The sequence below is a fragment of the Purpureocillium takamizusanense genome, chromosome 1, assembly GCF_022605165.1.
Source record: "Purpureocillium takamizusanense chromosome 1, complete sequence".
Lineage (NCBI taxonomy): Eukaryota > Fungi > Ascomycota > Sordariomycetes > Hypocreales > Ophiocordycipitaceae > Purpureocillium > Purpureocillium takamizusanense.
In genome coordinates, this window is record NC_063068.1 from 2953245 (window position 1) to 2971635 (window position 18391).

The 18391-nt window shown below is 58.4% G+C and overlaps 5 protein-coding genes across 6 annotated transcripts; 3 read left to right on the plus strand and 2 right to left on the minus strand.

Annotated features, from left to right (window-relative positions):
- The first annotated feature begins 751 nt into the window (after positions 1–751).
- On the plus strand, positions 752–2997 carry RAD23 (UV excision repair protein rad23). The gene is made up of 7 exons (XM_047981829.1): positions 752–1040; positions 1158–1205; positions 1334–1406; positions 1488–1567; positions 1622–1942; positions 2003–2494; positions 2549–2997. The coding sequence occupies exons 1-7, from the start codon at positions 1023–1025 to the stop codon at positions 2672–2674; spliced, it is 1158 nt and encodes a 385-aa protein (XP_047837790.1). The 5' UTR covers positions 752–1022; the 3' UTR covers positions 2675–2997.
- Positions 2885–5059, minus strand: JDV02_000951 (uncharacterized protein). The gene has a single exon (XM_047981830.1). It carries the CDS (start codon positions 4921–4923, stop codon positions 3187–3189), a length of 1737 nt encoding a protein of 578 aa, XP_047837791.1. The 5' UTR covers positions 4924–5059; the 3' UTR covers positions 2885–3186.
- A 195-nt stretch (positions 5060–5254) lies between these two features.
- On the plus strand, positions 5255–9028 carry BRE1 (RING-type E3 ubiquitin transferase). 2 transcript variants are annotated; one of them, XM_047981832.1, is made up of 5 exons: positions 5255–5631; positions 5807–6109; positions 6165–6225; positions 6280–7889; positions 7952–9028. In XM_047981832.1, exons 2-5 carry the CDS (start codon positions 5996–5998, stop codon positions 8123–8125), a joined length of 1959 nt encoding a protein of 652 aa, XP_047837793.1. In that variant the 5' UTR covers positions 5255–5631; positions 5807–5995; the 3' UTR covers positions 8126–9028. The 2 variants fall into 2 exon arrangements, with proteins under 2 accessions (XP_047837793.1, XP_047837792.1); XM_047981831.1 differs by having other exon boundaries at positions 5966–6109.
- Positions 7681–9977, minus strand: JDV02_000953 (uncharacterized protein). The gene has a single exon (XM_047981833.1). It carries the CDS (start codon positions 9550–9552, stop codon positions 8581–8583), a length of 972 nt encoding a protein of 323 aa, XP_047837794.1. The 5' UTR covers positions 9553–9977; the 3' UTR covers positions 7681–8580.
- Positions 9978–12662: 2685 nt separating this feature from the next.
- MDR1 (GTPase-activating protein) lies at positions 12663–17676 on the plus strand. The gene is made up of 2 exons (XM_047981834.1): positions 12663–15682; positions 15735–17676. The coding sequence occupies exons 1-2, from the start codon at positions 13285–13287 to the stop codon at positions 17396–17398; spliced, it is 4062 nt and encodes a 1353-aa protein (XP_047837795.1). The 5' UTR covers positions 12663–13284; the 3' UTR covers positions 17399–17676.
- The last annotated feature ends 715 nt before the right edge of the window (positions 17677–18391 follow it).

The window sequence follows — 18391 nt, forward strand, 5'->3', positions numbered from 1 at the left end:
TAGGTGTGGTGTGACGTGCGGCTGGTGACGAGATGAGGGAGGGTTGGATTGGATGCTGGGCGCCATTGTTGGAAGTTGGAACGTCGAGGGAGCTTTGTATGACGCCATGTGACTTGCCATGTGAGCTGTGAGGTGCTTGTAGATAAAGTGTCTTGGGTAGGTCTTGCTGTACGACGCTGAGATGAAGGAAGGGCTGTGTAACGCATACTGCTTGGTAGTTGGTAGGTACGTAGTGGACCCGACAGGTGTAGGTGCAGATGCAGCACGAGAGCCGGCAGCAGCGCCCCCTTTCTTTGTTGGGCCGAACTCGAGGAGGTTGATGCAGGCAACCCTACCTACCCAGTACGCACCAGATGGCGACGGGAGGGTGAGCAGACCTGTGAATGGCTGCTTGAAGCCGTTGACGATGACGATGATGAAAGCCCAGCTGGTGGCCTCAGGGCTCTCCTGGCCCCGTCACTTTAGCTGTACTAGAGGTTAGTACAGCACGTACATGTTATGAGGCAATGGATAGAGGTCGCTGCGTCAGGTTGGCACAAAGGACTAACGTTACCAACTTGTACCAAGGTACCTTAGTACTTGCTTGAAGTCGTGCCTCCATCGCCTCAGGCGCCCACCTACCCTAGTAGGCTGGATGGCTGGCGCTCTAGTGGGTCCCAGCCAGCCCAGGCAGTGACAGTGGTGATGAATCCAATGAGGTACTGATAACCCACCATACCCACCGCCTGGGCTGTCGAGTCGACGCGCCCGCCCGCTGGAGGCGCTGGCGCTGGAGGTTCCCGTCCCTCTCCAACCGCCCGACGTGGACGTGGGTTGTGCTCGACCCCACCCAAGAGCCTGACAACGACGACCATCCAGCCTCGACATCGACGCCAGCATTTTGCCTCCGTCATCTTTGCGCCTTCGCTTCCTTCAACAACCTCCCCCCCCCATCCACCTCTCGGATCCGACACATCCAGAGCGCCCACCGCCCACTCGTTGCTCGCATCGCAGCCGTCCAGCTGCACGAATCTCGATCCGCCATGAAGGTCACCTTCAGAGTAAGTTGCCAGGCCCCCAAACGTGCTGCTGGGGCGCGTGCCGCCACACCACATTACGCCATCCATGCCTTTGTCGCTAGGTGGTCGGGCTTGGGCTAACTGCCGCGGCTTGTGTAGGACTTGAAGCAGCAAAAGTTCACCCTCGAGGTCGAGCCCTCCGATCTGGTACGCTTACGCCCTTCCGCAAAAAACTGCTCTGCTTGTCTGTGCGCACGATGCATCCTGGCTCCTTGAGCTCGCCACTGCTTCGCCCCGCGCGCCTTGGGGAGCTTGACGCTTACGAAACGAAACAGGTCTCTGCCGTCAAGGAAAAGATCTCGCAAGAGAAGGGCTGGGACCCAAAGCACCAGAAGCTCATCTACTCCGGTAAGCTGCGTCACCCCGCGCGGTGCCTCAAGGAGCCATCCGCTGTCGGAGAGGCGTATGTTGGTGCTGACACGCTCACAGGCAAAATCTTGAAGGATGAGGAGACCGTTCAGTCCTACAACATCGAGGAGAAGGGCTTTGTGGTGTGCATGGTGAACAAGGTGCGTTGTTATCCTGGCAAGACCTCATATTTCTGTTGCTAACGAGCTCTCCAGCCCAAGGAGAAGCCTGCCCCTCCAGCCCCCGCCGCTGCTCCCGCTCCTGTCGCCGCCGAGTCCTCTGAAGCGGCCCCCGTAACTCCCGCCCAGTCCTCTTCCACGAGACCTGCTTATATGGCCACGCCTCCCCCAATACGCGCTGTCGTTCACGATAGCCCCCCTGCCAGCGGCGGCGATTCCTCTGGCCTGGCTATGGGTGCAGAGCGTGCGGAGGCCATCGCGAGCATGGAGGCGATGGGATTCGAGAGAAGCCAGATCGAGGCGGCTATGCGCGCTGCCTTCAACAACCCCGACCGTGCTGTGGAGTATCTGCTGAACGTGAGTGGCCTGAGAATGCTTTGGAACGTCAAGGTGATGTGTATCTGACCACTTGTTCAGGGAATTCCCGATAATATCCAGCAAGAGCAGCAGCAGCGGCGCGCTGCCGCTCCCACTGCTGGCGATGCACCTGCGCAGACCGCACCTGCCCACGGCGGTCACGATGACGACGGAAGTGTCAACCTGTTCGATCTGGCGGCCCAACAGGGCGGCGGTGGTGCAACCCGAGGTAGCGGAGGCAACTCTGCGGCGGCAGCTGCCGCCGCCGCCGCCGCCACAGCAAATCAGGGTGGAGATCTTGGTAACTTGGATTTCCTCAGGCACAATGCACAGTTTCAGCAGCTGCGCCAGGTTGTCCAACAGCAGCCGCAGATGCTCGAGCCTATTCTGCAACAGCTCGGCGCCGGAAACCCCCAGCTGGCCCAGCTGATTGCGTCCAATCCGGACCAATTCCTGCAGCTGCTGGGTGAGGATGCGGAGGACGACGTTCCCCTGCCTCCTGGCGCGCAGGCTGTCTCGGTCACAGAGGAAGAGCGTGATGCGATTGAGCGGGTGAGTTGACGCGTCTCGGTCCTCGGTAGCTCTATTTGTGCTAACACCCATTAGTTATGTCGGCTCGGCTTTGACCGCGACCAGGCAATCCAGGCCTACTTTGCCTGCGACAAGAACGAGGAACTGGCCGCCAACTTTCTTTTTGACCAGCCGGAGGACGATGAGCCGCCCACCAACTAAGGGAGCTGGTATGGAATGGTCTAGGATAGGGGTGCTGTGGGTTTGGCGTTACCTGCCAGCGCAGACGATGCCTATACGATAAGCAAATATGAAGGACGAGCCGGAATACCAGTCGTTGGGATCGGAGCGAGGAAAGTCGGATAACGTGCGTCCGCCGCCCGCAGACTGGTCGTTGACCAGGAAGGGCTGCACTCCCCGATGTGTAGGGGTGTCATCACATAGTCGACTGCGCGGATTGGCAGTCAAGCGCTGGTCCGGGCCCCGAAGTTGTCTGCCGCAGGACAGTAGTAGTGCTGATATCAGTTTCACTCTGCGACCGTGCCCAACGTCTTGTCCCGTCTCGTGCTGCTATAATCGCCATGTTGCAATCATGTGTGGTTTGACGTGTATTGCTTGTGCCTAATCTGCACACCTGTGGGAAAAGTCACATCCTCCAGTCCCACCTATATCGCTTTCCCGCTGGGTATATATTGTTGGTCCATTCCTTCATCTCAAGGTGCAGCCATCACCGCCTAGGCGTCTTGAGCGATGGGCTCGCCATTCAGCCCGTATCGGACGGCCTGCTTCCCTTTCTTCTTGCCCTTCCTCTTCTTGCCGGCCACCTCGTCGCCGTCCTCGTCCGCAAACAGCTCCTCCTTCTTCTTGCGCATGATTTCCTCCTGCTCGTCGGCGATGCGCTGCCGCTCCGCTTCATACCCTTCCTGGATCTTGCGCTGCTCCGCCTCGATGGTCTCAACAGATTCGTACTCGGCGCCCGTGAAGGCCTTGTACTCGGCAATGTCCATTTTGATCGTCTTCTCGCCAATGAGCGCCGCGTCGATGCGTTTGGGGTTGTGGCGCTCCTCGCGGTTGAACTTGAGCTTGACGTGGCGCCGCTGCTTGCCCGGGAACATCTTGGATATCATCTCGAATTCGGTGCCGAACATCCGTAGCCCGCGGTAGAACAGCTCGGTCTCCTGGTCTGTCCAAATGTTGGGGCCCCTGAGCTTCGACGTGTTCATGAATGAACTGCTAGTAATCAATCGAGTGAAGTCGTTCTCTTCAATCGTCTCCATGTCCTCTCCTGCCTGCGCCGCAGCCGCGCGTGCATGTCGGTCCATGACCAAAGAGCTTTGGTCGACAACAATCTGCCCGTCGACGATGCGGAACTGAGGGCCCGAGGTTGGTGCCGGAGTCGAGGAGCCACCCGGCGTGGCGCTCTTCTTCGTCCGTCCATCGGGTAGTGGGGATGCTGATGCTGACCCCTCCCCGTCTGCCTGTTCACTATCCTTGCCCAGTTTGACCTTGATACGGGCCTGTCGCTCGCGCTCTCTTAATTCGTCGTGTCGGCTGAACTTTTTGCCAATGCGCAGGTCCTTGGTCAAGTCCGCCATTTTGAGCTGCTGTAAGTCCACCAGCTGGCTTTCCGCATCTTCTGGAGTGAGAGAGCGGGCTCTCCTCGGTCTGGGCTTCGCCTCCGAGCCGTCTCCTGTAGAAGAGCTGGCCTGGCGCTTCCTGGGTTTGGACGGTGCCGAGTCCCCGCTTTGTTGTGAAGCTTTACGTTGACGCTTCTTCGGTCTCGCGCTTTCGGTCTCGTCGCCGTCCGGCTCCTGTGTCGCGACGGCTGGAGTCCTCCCCTTTGGCGCCGCTTTTGTAGCAGGTTTCGGCGGTGGCGCGGGCTCAGACCGATCCTGTCGCGCACGGCCTTCAACATCCAACGTCGCAGCAGAAGTGGTTGTGACAGCGGGCAGCACGCTTTGTGGTTCCAGAGAGGGGTCTGCGGATACCCTTTGAAGGGTGTCAAATTTGGACTTAGATGTAGGTATAGGTGTTTGATCGACCGTGCCACGTCCTGTCTCGATAGAGGGCAATGGATGTTCCACTTCTAATGGCGTCTTGTCTGTTGGCGCGCCGGCCTGTTCTTGCCTATCCTGCGTCGTCTCCGCCGGTGGTTCTCGTTGAGGCCTCTCATGTGACTGTGATAGCGCTTTCGTAGCGACACCTGCTTCTTGGGAAGTTTTGGCCGACTCTCTGTCACTTTTTGAGGGCCGTTTCTGTTCTTCGGAGGATGTGTGTGGCTTGGGGGGCGGCAGCGACGAGGTCGTTTCGACGACCTCGGGGGTTTCGTTGGGCAAGGATTCGATCGCTGTATCAATAGAAGGCCGTCTCTCAGTGGGCTTTTGCGCGGACAAAGACGGGACACGGGGCCGCGCGGAGGGGATCTTGGGCTTGAAGGCGGGCCCGCCTTTCTTCTTGAACATCGAACTCATGTTGGCGGGAGAAAAGTATATGAGCGAAGAGCGTATCTGGGTCACCCGGGGGGCATCGTGGGAGGAGGGCGAAGGCTGTGATGCGACGTAGAGGAGCAATACTCTTCAACGTAAGCAACGGCTGGGGCGCAAGTGGTAGGAGAGAAAGTTGAATCACCTGCAGCAAGTCGGCCGCTGGTCGAGTCTGAGTCTGCCCCACCAAGCGAGGATTAGCCGCGCCAGTCGTTGCACAAATCGATAAGGGATTACCCAATGGGGAATAGCGTGAGCCTAGGCCTCTTTGGCGCTGCGCCCGTGCCTCTTGATTCGCGAGTCAACTTCGAAATTTCAACTCCTGGGAAACGAACGCCTCTTCTCCTCCCCCCATCATCATCACACCCACGCAATTCCGCGCGTTTCGCTGGCTGACAGCCTGCGCGACCGGCCTCGAATCGAAACGCGGCTACAAGGCCCTTTCGTAGCCGAGCCCTTCGCCCTGAGCTGCCCCTTGCATCGCGTCTGAGGTTCTACTGGACGCGCCCTCTCATGCCTGTTGCAACGTCACCAGCCGCCTCGCCTCGTCCGTCCACGCTTTCCAAGATGGAGGACAGGAAGAGACCTGCCATCGGCGCCGCCGATGATCTCGCCCCTCCTAGCAAGAGAGTGGCAGTCAACGGCTCCAAGACCAAGGATGACCCGTCCGAGATGAAGGAAGAGGGCTGGATCGAGGTACGTGCTCATCCCGCCCTTGTTTGCCTGCGTTTTGTCGCGCTGCAACGGCGGAGCGACCGCGCCCGCCGCTCTGCCATAGTTTCTCCACCGAGTCACACATTTTCTCTGTCAACACGGGTTTCCGGCCTCCCCGGGGCGCCGCCGCTTGAGATGTTGATGCTCACCAAGCCAGTGATGATGCTCGTTGCCTCGCGACAGCAATCTGCGGCCCCCAGAACCCGTCTCACCCGTTCACGTACCCTGTTGCACGCTTCGTAACCATCATTCAATCGCGTACTTCTCGCGGCCGGCCGTTTTATAGGCTTAGGCGGATGCTGACGTGCGACACCAGGCGTACACCAGAGGGGCAATATATCGTCAAATGCAGGAATATAGTCGCAAGGCAGCTACCGCGGAGTCTCGACTGGAGGAGCTCCACAAACGATGCGTTCATCACGATGATCACCTCAGAATTGTTGATGCCTGGTGGCGGCAGGTGAGCGAAGCCATGACCCGCCGTCGTTGGGGGCCTGCTGACTGACCTGAAACAGTTGATGGAAGAGCTGGAGGGCCTCGCAGACAAGAACCTTCCGACTCCAGCAGCAACAAATGGTAAGTACGCGTTTCGTCCTGGCGATGCCCAAATTGCTGACCCTTGCTCCGCAGAACCACCATACCTCAGCGGCGTCAATTTCAAGGACCTTCACGAGTTTCAGAACCATGTGCAGGAAAAGGCAAACACTATCAGAACGAAGGCGGAAACGCTCCTCGGACGCATCGCCGCTCATCGTGGGCAACTCGCTCCTGACGCTGCGACGCTGGAGAAGAGGCTCACAGGGCTGTTGGCCGCCCAGAAGGAGTACATGCTCAAACTTGATCGGTTGAACGCCGAGAAGGAGCAACTCACGGAGCAGCTGAATGCGGCAACATTGAGGTACTTCAAGGCAGAAAAGAAGCTCGATCGTGCCAAGAGCGCACAGGTTCAAAAACTGGAGCAGAAGGCATTCGCCAACGCCACACGACCACCTGCCGCATCTAGCGATGGCGGCGTGGAAACCACTGAAACAAATGGTAACGTCGACGAGCTGTTAATGAAGTATGAGGAGGCAACGGCGGCAGCGGCGAAGCAAAAAGAGCAGCTTGATGCGGTTCTGGCTGAGATCAAGTCCTTACAAGACGAGAATTCGACTCTCAGGGCTCGGCGGGAACAATGGACGGACGAAGACCTTGTGCGGTCAGACGTTTTCAAGACATTCAAGGGCCAGAACGAAGACCTCATCAAGCGGATCAATAATCTGGAAGCGACGAATAGGCAGTTGCGGGAAGAAGCAGAGAAGCTGCAGGCTGAGCGAACCACGTTCAAGAACCAACTGGAGGCCGACGCGACCCAGATTACGCAGGACCTAGAGGCGGACATCATTTCCCGCGACCAAGATCTGGCCCGCGTGCGCTCTGCTCGAGACGAAATTCTAGCCGAAAACACCCAGCGGAAAGCGAGCATGGAACAGGAGAAGTCATCAATGGATCATATCAAGGATCTGGTTGGCGCCAAAGACGATCGGATCGCGGCACTCGAGTCAGAGATCTCGCGACTTAAGCCATCTGAGGACGAGGAGATGACGTCTCCAGACGACAGCCAGGAGCTGGCCGAGGAGGAGCTGCGACAAAAGTACAAGAAACTGCAGCAAGACTTCCAGTCCATCAACCAGGAACTGCCATCCATCGAGAAGGCGTATAAGAAGATGAAGGACCTGGCTCAGAAGAAGGTCTTGGACTTTGCGGCTCTTGAGGAGAAGGTGGCGCTTCTGATTGCGGAGAAGAGCAAAGCGGATCAAAAGTATTTTGCTGCGCGGAAAGACGCCGATACCCGGAACAACGAGATAAGATCGTTGAGGCATCAGAACAGCAAAAGCTCCGAGATCATTGCTCAGCTGAAGGGGCTGGAAACGCAGAATAGGACCCTGCTCGGCAACCTGGAGAAGCAGTTATCGGACCTCAAGCAGACCAATGGCGCGTTGGCTGTCGAGAACAAGAAGCTCGAGACGTCCACTCAAGAGGCGGTGCGGCGGGCAGACTCGCTCTCTCGGCAGATTGAAGAGCTGGGCAATCTAGTCAAATCTCGCGACGCCGCATCTGCCGTTGTCAGGGAACGCAACACGATGCAGGAAGCTGAGGTTGAGAAGCTCAAAGTGCGCATCGAGCACGCGCAGAAGGACCGAGACAATTGGCGAAGCAAAGCACTAAGCAACTCGTCAGAGGAGGAAGAGATGCTTCGGGTAAGTTCCCATCCTACAATCTCCCACCGAGGAGAGATCAACGCTGACGATGAGTACTGTAGACATTTGCTCTGTGTTCAATCTGTCGCAACAACTTTAAAAACACGGCGCTTAAGACGTGCGGACACCTCTTCTGCAACAAGTGCGTCGAAGATCGGATTAGCAACCGGATGCGCAAGTGTCCCACCTGCTCGCGAGCCTTCGATAAAATGGACGTGATGCCCGTGCATCACTGATTGCTCTCCCGATTGACGACATGCCTCATGTTACTGCTTGGCTATTGAGGGATCTGGCGTTTGGCGACGTTTGGACGAGCGAGCCTCATTCGTTCGATACAGCGCTTTGGCTGGGTTCCCTATGTCGCACATCAAAGCTGTCAGAGGCCGGTTACGTCGAGAGGAGTGCTTCTCGGATGGTCATGAACTCCGGGCTCCTATGTCAGACATTGTTTGGACATTTTGTACTTTTAGGAGAGTTTGGGACGGGAGGAAGTGACCGTCAACGTGTACATGTTACGAAGGCATCATTCTGCGTCATGAAAGAGGGGCGTCAGGCGAGCGGCGTTTTGGGTTGGATACTCGAATTCGACCTTGTCAGACGTGAGCAGCTAGCGAAGGGCGAGCCATAGTCAACGCTGGAATTCACTCGGCTGATTTCGACCTGATTTCTCGTCGAAGCTTTCAATTTCCTCTTATCTGCGACGAGTGGAACCGAAGCCTGTGCTCTCGTGACGGGAGGAGTTCCCCCCAGAGCTTGACGACGACGACGCCGGCGAGGGTCTCGAGCTGGAACCGACGCCCCAACCGCTGTTGTTACCGTAGTCCCGCAAACCGCCGCTGTTGCGATTCCTGTTCCCAGCCATGTACCCAGCAGCGGCGCCGCCAGCCAGACCGCTCCAGAACCCCGGCGTCCAACCCTGCTGCCGCGAAGAAGAGGGCTTGGAGCCAGGATAGGGCGGAGGAGGGTCATCGCCGCCCGGGCCCCAGCCGGGATTCCAGCCTCCGCCGCCGCCGCCGCCGCCGCCTCCACCACCGCCCCAACGTGGCCCGCCAACCCTCCGGCCGCGTTGTTGACCGTTGCCGTTGCCGTTGCCGCCGTAGCAGGCCGAGTACACGATCCACCCAAGAACAGCGACGAAGACGACGGCGAAAAGCCAGGCGCTTAGGTCAGTACCGCCCTGACCGTCGCTGAAGATGCGGCCGCGGGGGTTGGCGACGTCCGGGTACCTCTGTTCGCCCTTGGCGGTGAGCAGCATGGTGTACTCGACGCCGCAGCTGCCCCTGAGGACGTAAGGGTCGTCGGCGCTGTCGTAGCCCTCGCAGACGACCTCCGTGGCGCCGAGCTCGAGGTCCTCGGGGAGGGAGGCGACGCAGCTCCACTCAACGTCCTCGCCGCCGTACGAGGAGCCCTGGTTGGTGCAGCGCATGACGTCGGGCTCGAAGAGGCGACATATGTCCGGGCGCGAGACGCACTTGAGCTGTGGCGCGGCGGGCACGCGGCGGTGGGTGGTTTTGGCGCCGTGGCCGCGCAGCGTCAGCGTCTGCACGTCGGAGAGGCGGATGGCGTTCTTGGGCCGGCCGCCGGCGGCGGCGGCGCCCGGGGAAACGGAGAAGAGTGGGAGGGCGAGGGTGAGGGCGGCGACGAGCCCGTTGCTGTGCACCATGATTGCGGTCCGATGTTGTGGTGAGGACTGGTGATTTGGTTGTATGGCTGAGGCGGGCTTGCGTGGCGGGATGCCTGCGTGTGTTATATCGTCGTCGAAGGTCTTGCAGTTGCTTTCCGTGTCGGGGTCACGGCTTTTCGAGCATGAACCACGAAGGCGTCGGTTGGCTCTGTTTGAACCTCAACAGCGTGGAGCTTTCATAACCAGAACTCCCTCGGCAGCTATCAATGAGGCATGCAGGATCTCAACAGGCAAAATAAACAAATGAGTTCAATGAAGTGCTGTGCTGTGCAGCTCACACGTTGAGTAGAGGACACATGTCCAGAGTGATGTGACGTCGGGCCCCCCGTGGCAAGCAAGGCTGAAAGAGAAAGGGCCCCGTCAGTCCTCGTTGTCGAATGACGCCAGAAAGTCCGAGGTGGTGGTGAACCAATCCGGCAACGTGGCTGACGCGTGTTTGCCTGCGTTGCAGCAGCAGCTGTGGCGTAATTGTGGCGCGCGCCTCCACTGTGGCGCCGGCCCGCCCTTTTGTTCGTCTTTTCACTTCGTACGGGGTACGTAGTATGCATTATTGCTGCGAAAAGAAACGTGGAATGGCCGAAACTGCCCCGCGGGTTGTCGAGCATGTTCTGTTGGCTCTGGGGCCCCCCTCTGCCCCCTGCGCGCTCGTTGCGCACGAGGCAGCCACGACACCTCAATGAGGGGCGAGCGAAGCGGATCGAGTACCCGCCCGCCGGCGAACTCGGTGTGCTGCGTCGCGAGCGTGGTGTTTTCCACGATGTGCGCAGCGAACAAATTCGGTCAGCCTGTCCGTATTCAGAGTTTCTTGGGGCCAGGCCAGCCAGCGGCTGTGGGATTGTGCGTCCATTGATGCTGCGGGCGCTGTACAGTGCAGGCGGTGGCGGCTGCCGCTGCGCGCAGGCACAATCTCGCTCACGAATGAGAAACTTAAGCCCAAGTCGACTGACAATCACAGGACGGTTTCGACCATCGCCAGGTCTTGTTGTTCATGAATTATCAAAGGCAGAGTAACAACCTCCAAGTACGCACGTCGTACGCTCATCAACAGTGATACGTCAAGCTGGACAGTATACAGTATAATGGTATTGTTTCTTACCGTCGTACCAAGCCCATTCTTGGCACACGGGTGTGGCGCTCTCGTTGTATTCCACTTTGGGCGAACGGGTTTGGGGATTCGGTGACCCGACAGCCCGACATGACATTTGCTGGCGTACTTTGTAGTACTGCCTAGCTGCCCGCTACGCGGCAAGTATTTAGTGCACTGCACCCATGCGGCACTCAATCTCGCCCATTGTACTGCACTAATCCTCGAGTGTTATTAACCCCGGAAGATGGGGCCAGTGGTTTTGACAGCCCGTTATCTCCTGGTGGGCGTGGAATGACACGCACCACCCACCCCTGTTTACTGCCTGGCCGGGGTAAGCGACGTCGCGCGTGAAACTTCAAAGCCACCCGTACCAAGTATATGAACGATTGCAAGTGGAAGCGGTAAAGATCCAGAATGAACCCTCAGGCAACGATAGCATTGCCGCCAGTGTCGGTTGGCCGGCAACGCGCATTCGTGGCAGCGCTGCGACTGGCCGGTAGACGGATGTTTCACCTACGAAGCGAATGCGGCCCACAGACGCATTCACCGTCTCAACGTCGCATACAGACTACATCGTGTGGCTCCAAGGCCTCTCGGCAAGATCCTTTCTGATGTCAAGAGTCGAGGGTCGGACTCTGTTTTTTTTTCTTTCCCTCGATCTCATCGCTGTTCGCGCTTCACGAGACCCTCGACGGCGGGTCGATGGAAGCCACGCGGCTGACACTGCACACGAGTCTTGCACCAGTCATCACAAAATATCAAGTTCCATGATACCCAAAGGGTGGCCTGTCCGCCAAACGCGCTCGCTCGTTGAATTAGTAACAAAACAGCGGCAGCTGCGCCGTGTCGGGGAACGCCTCCGCCAGCATGACAGGCGCAGCCCGACTGGCGTAATTCTCCACCCCACCACCTCAAACTCGCCATCTGTCAGGCAGGGCCAGAGGGTGGGGGCGTTGGGCGGACTCGGACAACTGCAAGACCCCGAGACCTTCGTTCCCCGCCTGCAAACCAGGCGCCCATTGGGCTGTGAATGTCGTGGTGACAGACAGGTCCACTGGGGCCTCCGATGCTGATATTCGTATTTCAACAACGGCGAGCGCCTGTCGTGGTACTCCCCGCAGGCCGCCGCAGGGATCCCCCAAGTCCATCTCGGTGTCGTTTGCCGCACGGCGGGCCAGGCAGAGCCGTCTAATACTAAGTAGGTAGTCTGACGCTCGACACGTTGTCGTGACGGCAGACCAAACAACGGATGTGCCATGCATAATATAATATATAAGGGAAGAGGAAGGGAAAAAACCACACCGATACTCATCGGGTGGACGGATGCGGCGTCGCGGCGAGGAGGAGAAGGTGTGAGTCAAGCGTGACACGAATGCGATGGAAACGACAATGGACGCATCATCCCACGGCACTGATGAGTGGTGAACAGGCCGGCCCGGCGACTGCATCGCACGACGAGGGTGTCCTGCACCGCTTCGGCTGTCGCTCCGAACGTGCCTGTCATGCAATCAGTCACCAGGCGGCCAGACAGACAGTGCAGTCACCGCCCCCCTCCCGTCAGGCAGTCATCGAGTCGACGTCTGCATCGCCGTGCCGTACCCGGGCTGCGCGTCCTTCCATCGGGGTGCATCTGGTCTCCGTCCGGGCCCGTCGCGGGATGCGGCGGCCCCGTACCCATCGCCCCCTGGCGGCGGAAGACCCCCCAAAACACGAAATTATCCTGGCTCTGGGCCCGTTTCGCTCTCGTTCCACGGGGAGGAGGGATTACCTAGCACTGCTAGTGCCAGCGTTAGCTGGTACACAGCTGATGACGGGCTGAGCGCGCTAGCACTCCGGCGGGCAGGTTGGTTGGTGGCGGCGTGGCCAGGCCTGGGAGGGCAGCTGGGAACGGCGGACCTGGGTGTGGTGCGGTGCTTGTCACGGAAGGGGCGATGTCTTGCATGGGGGGCGGCTCCGTGCTTGTCCTGCGAGGTTGCACGCTGGCCCACGCCCCTTGCCGGCGGCCGAAGTCAAGTGCACGGCTGCTGTGTGCAGCACTCCGTCTGTTGATTTTTTTTTTCTTTCCCTTGCGGCGGCGGGTGCGGGCGCCGGTGCTGTCAGCACAGTCCAGTCCGAGCCTGGGCCAGAGTCATACCGGCCGGGGCTCTGTTAGCTCGGGTCTTTCCCATCCAGTGCGTTGCGTCGTACCCGCCTTTCATCATCGGCGGGCGGTTGGGGGCGTGTCGCCTCGCTGGCGTTCGAGAAACGGATTTCGGAGTCGAGCAAGGAACGCCAAAAGGACAGCCTAACTGAAGCCTCCTCGTACTTAATCATCGTAGCGGCCGCTGTTTGCCCATGCCCCCCCCCCTTCTCTATCTTTCCGTTTTTGTCGGGCCAAGACTTCATCGTGATACCGGTACGAAGTTGACCCTTCTACTTCGACTGCTGTGTCGCTCCTGCCGTCGTGCAGTATACCGTCACGTCGCCTGGTGGCAACACCTCGCCCACCCACTCTTTCCCTGCGCTGCTGGCAGGCGCTCTGCCCGCGACCAACAGCCTGCTGCATGGTAACCGTAACCGCGTCGCTCTAGCATCCAAGGCACGGCACTCGAAAGGGACGAACCGGTCTCGCTTAGCCACCCACAATGGCTGCGGAACCCGACGTCGAAAAGGCGTCGCCCCCGGGGAACAGCCATACCGGCGGCGCGGTTGCCCCCTCGGGTCGCACATCAAGCCGCGGTGGCTATTCATCCGACGATGGAAGCGCCAAAGACAAGGACCGGAGCACGCCGCCCAACGAGAAGCTCGACCTCTCCAAAGCCGACTCCAAGGTCGCCGCGCCGCCCCCCAAGGCCGACGACATCGACCAGCTCTACGCCCATCTGCCCGCGCACGAGGCCGAGGTCCTCAAGAGGCAGATCTTCACGCCCGAGCTGGCCAAGGGCGTCGGCGTGCTCTATCGATATGCGTCCCGCAACGACCTCATCATCATTGCCGTCTCCGTCGTTTGCGCCATTGCCTCGGGCGCCGCGCTCCCCCTCATGACTGTCATCTTTGGCAATCTCCAGAATGTCTTCCAAAATTACTTCTACTCCGGCGGCAACATGTCTTACGACGATTTTGTCGATGAGATGAGCAAGTTTGTCCTCTATTTCGTCTACCTTGCCATTGGCGAGTTCGTCGTCACCTACATCTGCACCGTCGGCTTCATCTACACGGGCGAGCACATCAGCGCCAAGATCCGCGAACACTACCTCGAGAGTTGCATGCGTCAGAACATTGGCTTTTTCGACAAGCTTGGCGCCGGCGAGGTTACCACTCGCATCACCGCTGACACCAACCTCATCCAAGATGGCATCTCGGAAAAGGTCTCGCTGACTCTTGCCGCCCTGGCCACCTTTGTCACGGCCTTCATCATTGGCTTTGTTAGTTACTGGAAGCTCACGCTCATTCTCTCTTCTACCGTTTTTGCCCTCATGCTCAATGTCGGCATTGGTTCGAGGTACATGCTCAAGAACAACAAGGCTTCGCTCGAGGCCTACGCTCAGGGTGGCAGCCTTGCCGATGAGGTCGTCAGCTCCATCCGCAACGCCGTCGCCTTCGGCACTCAGGACCGTTTGGCCAAGCAGTACGACAAGCACCTTACCAAGGCAGAGCACTATGGCTGGCGTCTCAAGAGCGCCCTGGCCGTCATGGTGGCCGGTATGATGTTGATTCTCTTCCTCAACTACGGCCTGGCCTTTTGGCAGGGCAGCAAGTATCTCGTTGAGGGCATTATTCCGCTGTCCAAGGTTCTCATCATCATGATGTCCGTCATGATTGGTGCGTTCCAGCTCGGAAACGTCGCCCCTAACGCACAGGCGTTCACAACTGCCATCGCTGCCGCCGCCAAGATCTTCAATACCATTGACCGCCAGTCCCCATTGGACCCCAGCGATGACCTCGGCGACAAGATTGAGAATCTTCAGGGAAACATCCGCCTGTCCAACATCAAGCACATCTACCCCTCCCGCCCGGAGGTCGTCGTCATGGATGGTGTGAGCCTTGAAATCCCCGCTGGCAAGACGACTGCTCTTGTTGGCGCATCTGGATGCGGCAAGAGCACTATCGTCGGACTTGTTGAACGATTTTACGACCCCGTCGGCGGTACCGTCTATCTCGACGACCACGACATTAGCAAGCTCAACCTCAAGTGGCTTCGGCAGCAGATGGCACTGGTCAGCCAGGAGCCCACCCTGTTCGGCACGACCATCTTCAACAACATTCGGCACGGCTTAATCGGAACAAAGTATGAAAATGAGAACGAGGAGAAGCAGCGTGAGCTCGTCATCGAGGCGGCCGTAAAGGCCAACGCGCACGACTTTGTCTCCTCTCTGCCCGAAGGTTATGAGACCAACGTCGGTGAACGTGGTTTCCTTCTGTCCGGTGGCCAGAAGCAACGCATCGCTATTGCCCGTGCTATTGTCTCTGACCCCAAGATCCTTCTCCTCGACGAGGCAACCTCTGCGCTCGATACCAAGTCTGAGGGTGTCGTCCAGGCTGCTCTGGAGACCGCCGCTGCCGGTCGCACCACCATTACTATCGCTCATCGCCTGTCCACCATTAGGGATGCGCACAATATTGTCGTCATGTCCGCCGGCCGAATCGTTGAGCAGGGCACCCACGATCAGCTTCTGGAATTGAAGGGCGCATACTACAACCTTGTGTCTGCGCAGAACATCGCCGCTGCCACTGACACTTTGACCACGGAAGAAGAAGAACGGATCAACCAGAAGGAAGAGGAACTCGTCCGCAAGATGTCGAAAGAAGGCGAGTACGTTGCAGACCCCGACGACAATATCGCTGCCAAGCTCCGGCGCACGTCGACACAAAAGTCGGCATCCAGCATTGCTTTACAGAAGCGCAAGACCGAGGAGACACAGAAGCATGGGCTCTGGACGCTGATGAAGCTGATCATGTCTTTCAATCGCCCGGAGTGGAAGCTGATGATCATCGGTCTCGTCTTTTCTGCGATTTGCGGCGGCGGTAACCCTACTTCAGCAGGTAAGAAGTCTCCTTCTATCGACCCTGGCAAAGGTGCTAATAGTTTGTTAAGTCTTTTTCGCCAAGCAGATCACCACCCTTTCTGTGCCCATCACACCCGCCAACAGCCACCAGGTCAAGAAGGACTCTGACTTCTGGAGCGCCATGTTCCTCATGCTCGCCTTTGTGCAATTCATCGCTTTCTCATCACAGGGTATTGCCTTTGCGAAATGTTCTGAGCGCCTCGTTCACCGCGTCCGCGACCGCGCGTTCAGGGCCATGCTGCGCCAGGACGTTGCCTTTTTCGACCAGGACGAGAACACGGCCGGCGCGCTGACGTCGTTCTTATCGACCGAGACGACTCATGTTGCAGGTCTGTCCGGCGTGACCCTGGGTACCCTGCTCATGATGATGACCACTCTAATCGCTGCCATGGTTGTGTCCATCTCCATCGGGTGGAAGCTCTCCCTCGTCTGCATTTCCACCATCCCGGTTTTGCTGGGCTGCGGCTTCTTCCGATTCTGGATGCTGGCTCATTTCCAGCGTCGCTCCAAGGCCGCCTATGCCTCGTCGGCCACGTTCGCCTCCGAGGCCATCTCCGCCATGCGCACCGTCGCCGCACTCACACGCGAGCAGGACGTGCTGCGCATGTACCACAACGCCCTTGCCGAGCAGCAACGCCGCAGTCTCATTTCGGTTCTCAAGTCCAGCGCTCTCTACGCCGCGTCGCAGTCCTTCATCTTCCTATGCTTCGCCCTGGGCTTCTGGTACGGAGGCACACTGATTGGAAAGGGCGAGTATAACTTGTTCCAGTTCTTCCTGTGCTTCATGGCCATCATCTTCGGTGCACAATCTGCCGGTACAATCTTCTCCTTCGCGCCTGACATGGGCAAGGCACACCATGCAGCCCAGGAGCTGAAGACGCTTTTTGACCGCCAGCCGACTATTGACTCGTGGTCAAACGAGGGTGACCGCCTCCCGAGCGTCGAGGGCCACGTGGAATTCCGCGACGTGCACTTCCGCTACCCCACGCGGCCCGAGCAGCCCGTGCTGCGTGGACTGAACCTGTCCATTCGCCCTGGCCAGTACGTTGCCCTCGTTGGAGCGTCTGGCTGCGGCAAGAGCACCACGATTGCACTTTTGGAGCGATTCTACGACCCTCTGGCTGGCGGCGTCTTCATTGATAGCAAGGAAGTCAGCACACTGAACATCAACGACTACCGCTCGCACATTGCCCTCGTCAGTCAGGAACCGACGCTGTACCAGGGCAGCATCCGGGAAAACATCCTTCTCGGGACGCCAAGAGAAGACGTGTCGGACGCAGACATTGAGTTTGTGTGCCGCGAGGCCAACATCTACGACTTCATCGTGTCGCTGCCCGAGGGCTTCAACACAGTCGTGGGCAGCAAGGGCGCTCTGCTCTCTGGTGGTCAAAAGCAGCGCATCGCCATTGCCCGTGCCCTGATTCGCGATCCCAAGATCCTCCTGCTTGATGAGGCGACGTCTGCACTCGACTCCGAGTCGGAGCACGTGGTGCAGGCGGCGTTGGACAAGGCTGCCAAGGGCCGCACCACGATTGCCGTGGCCCATCGGCTGAGTACGATCCAGAAGGCGGACATCATCTACGTGTTTGACCAAGGTCGTATCGTGGAGGCGGGCACGCACTCGGAACTGATGAAGAAGAACGGTCGCTACGCGGAGCTAGTCAACCTCCAAAGTCTGGCCAAGACTAGGTAGATGGACCGAGTTTTCGAGTGATGTGGCATGCATTCTACGCTACGTGTTGGCGGAGCGAGTTGACGGGGAGGGAATGATATCCAGAGCCGGGGTCGTCAGCGGACCGGTCCAAGTTTTTGCTGCATTTTACGGCGTTGAGGGGAACTTGGCGCGACGCCATGTCGTCTAGAAGGGAGGGGTATATACAGTCGTGACACCTTCTCAGGATATATCTCATATATATGTAGCTCTCGCACTGCTTTTTGCGTGCCAGAAGCAAGCGATAATAAAAAGCCAACTCTTTTCTCCATTGACCACGTCCTGTCGTACTATACGTCTCAAGGGCACGATGTTGCGGCATGGAGCCGTGTGGAGTCTGGGAACTGAGATGTTTGCGTTTGTGGGGCTACCTACTGAACACAACCGAGAAGAAGGATCAAAAGGGGGGGGGGCAATACTGTTCGGATATCGGCATCACGTACGAACACAAAGTACCGAGGTAATAATTGTGGCGAGACTTGGTTGTAAGACGCAGTGGCCGCTTACTGCTCCTCAACACCACGGCGGCGCTCGCCACGACGTACGAAGTACAGTATACGTGCCTTACATACCGACATGCTGCAGGGGCGAGCTACCAGCAATCCTCGGGGCTTGTGTGACTTGACATGGGGCGGGGAGGCGACGCACGAGATGGAACATGAAAAGCACGGGTGCGAACCGGGGAGCATTTCGCTCTTTGGAAGTACATACACACATACATACTTCGTACATACTGCACGTAGCTGGGGGTTGGTACGCAGGTTGGCGTAGGCAAGGTAGGTAAGGTAAGTAGGAGGAAAACGTCGGATGCCGCGGAAAGGGGTTTCCGGCGATGTGAATACAAATACTGCATGCAGTGCCCCCCGTCTGACCACCCCGTCGTCCGAAAAGGGGGCACGTACGTACCGTACCTGTAGGTACCTTGGATACGTGGGTTAGGTAGGTAGGTAGCACATGCAGCACCGGGCATGCATA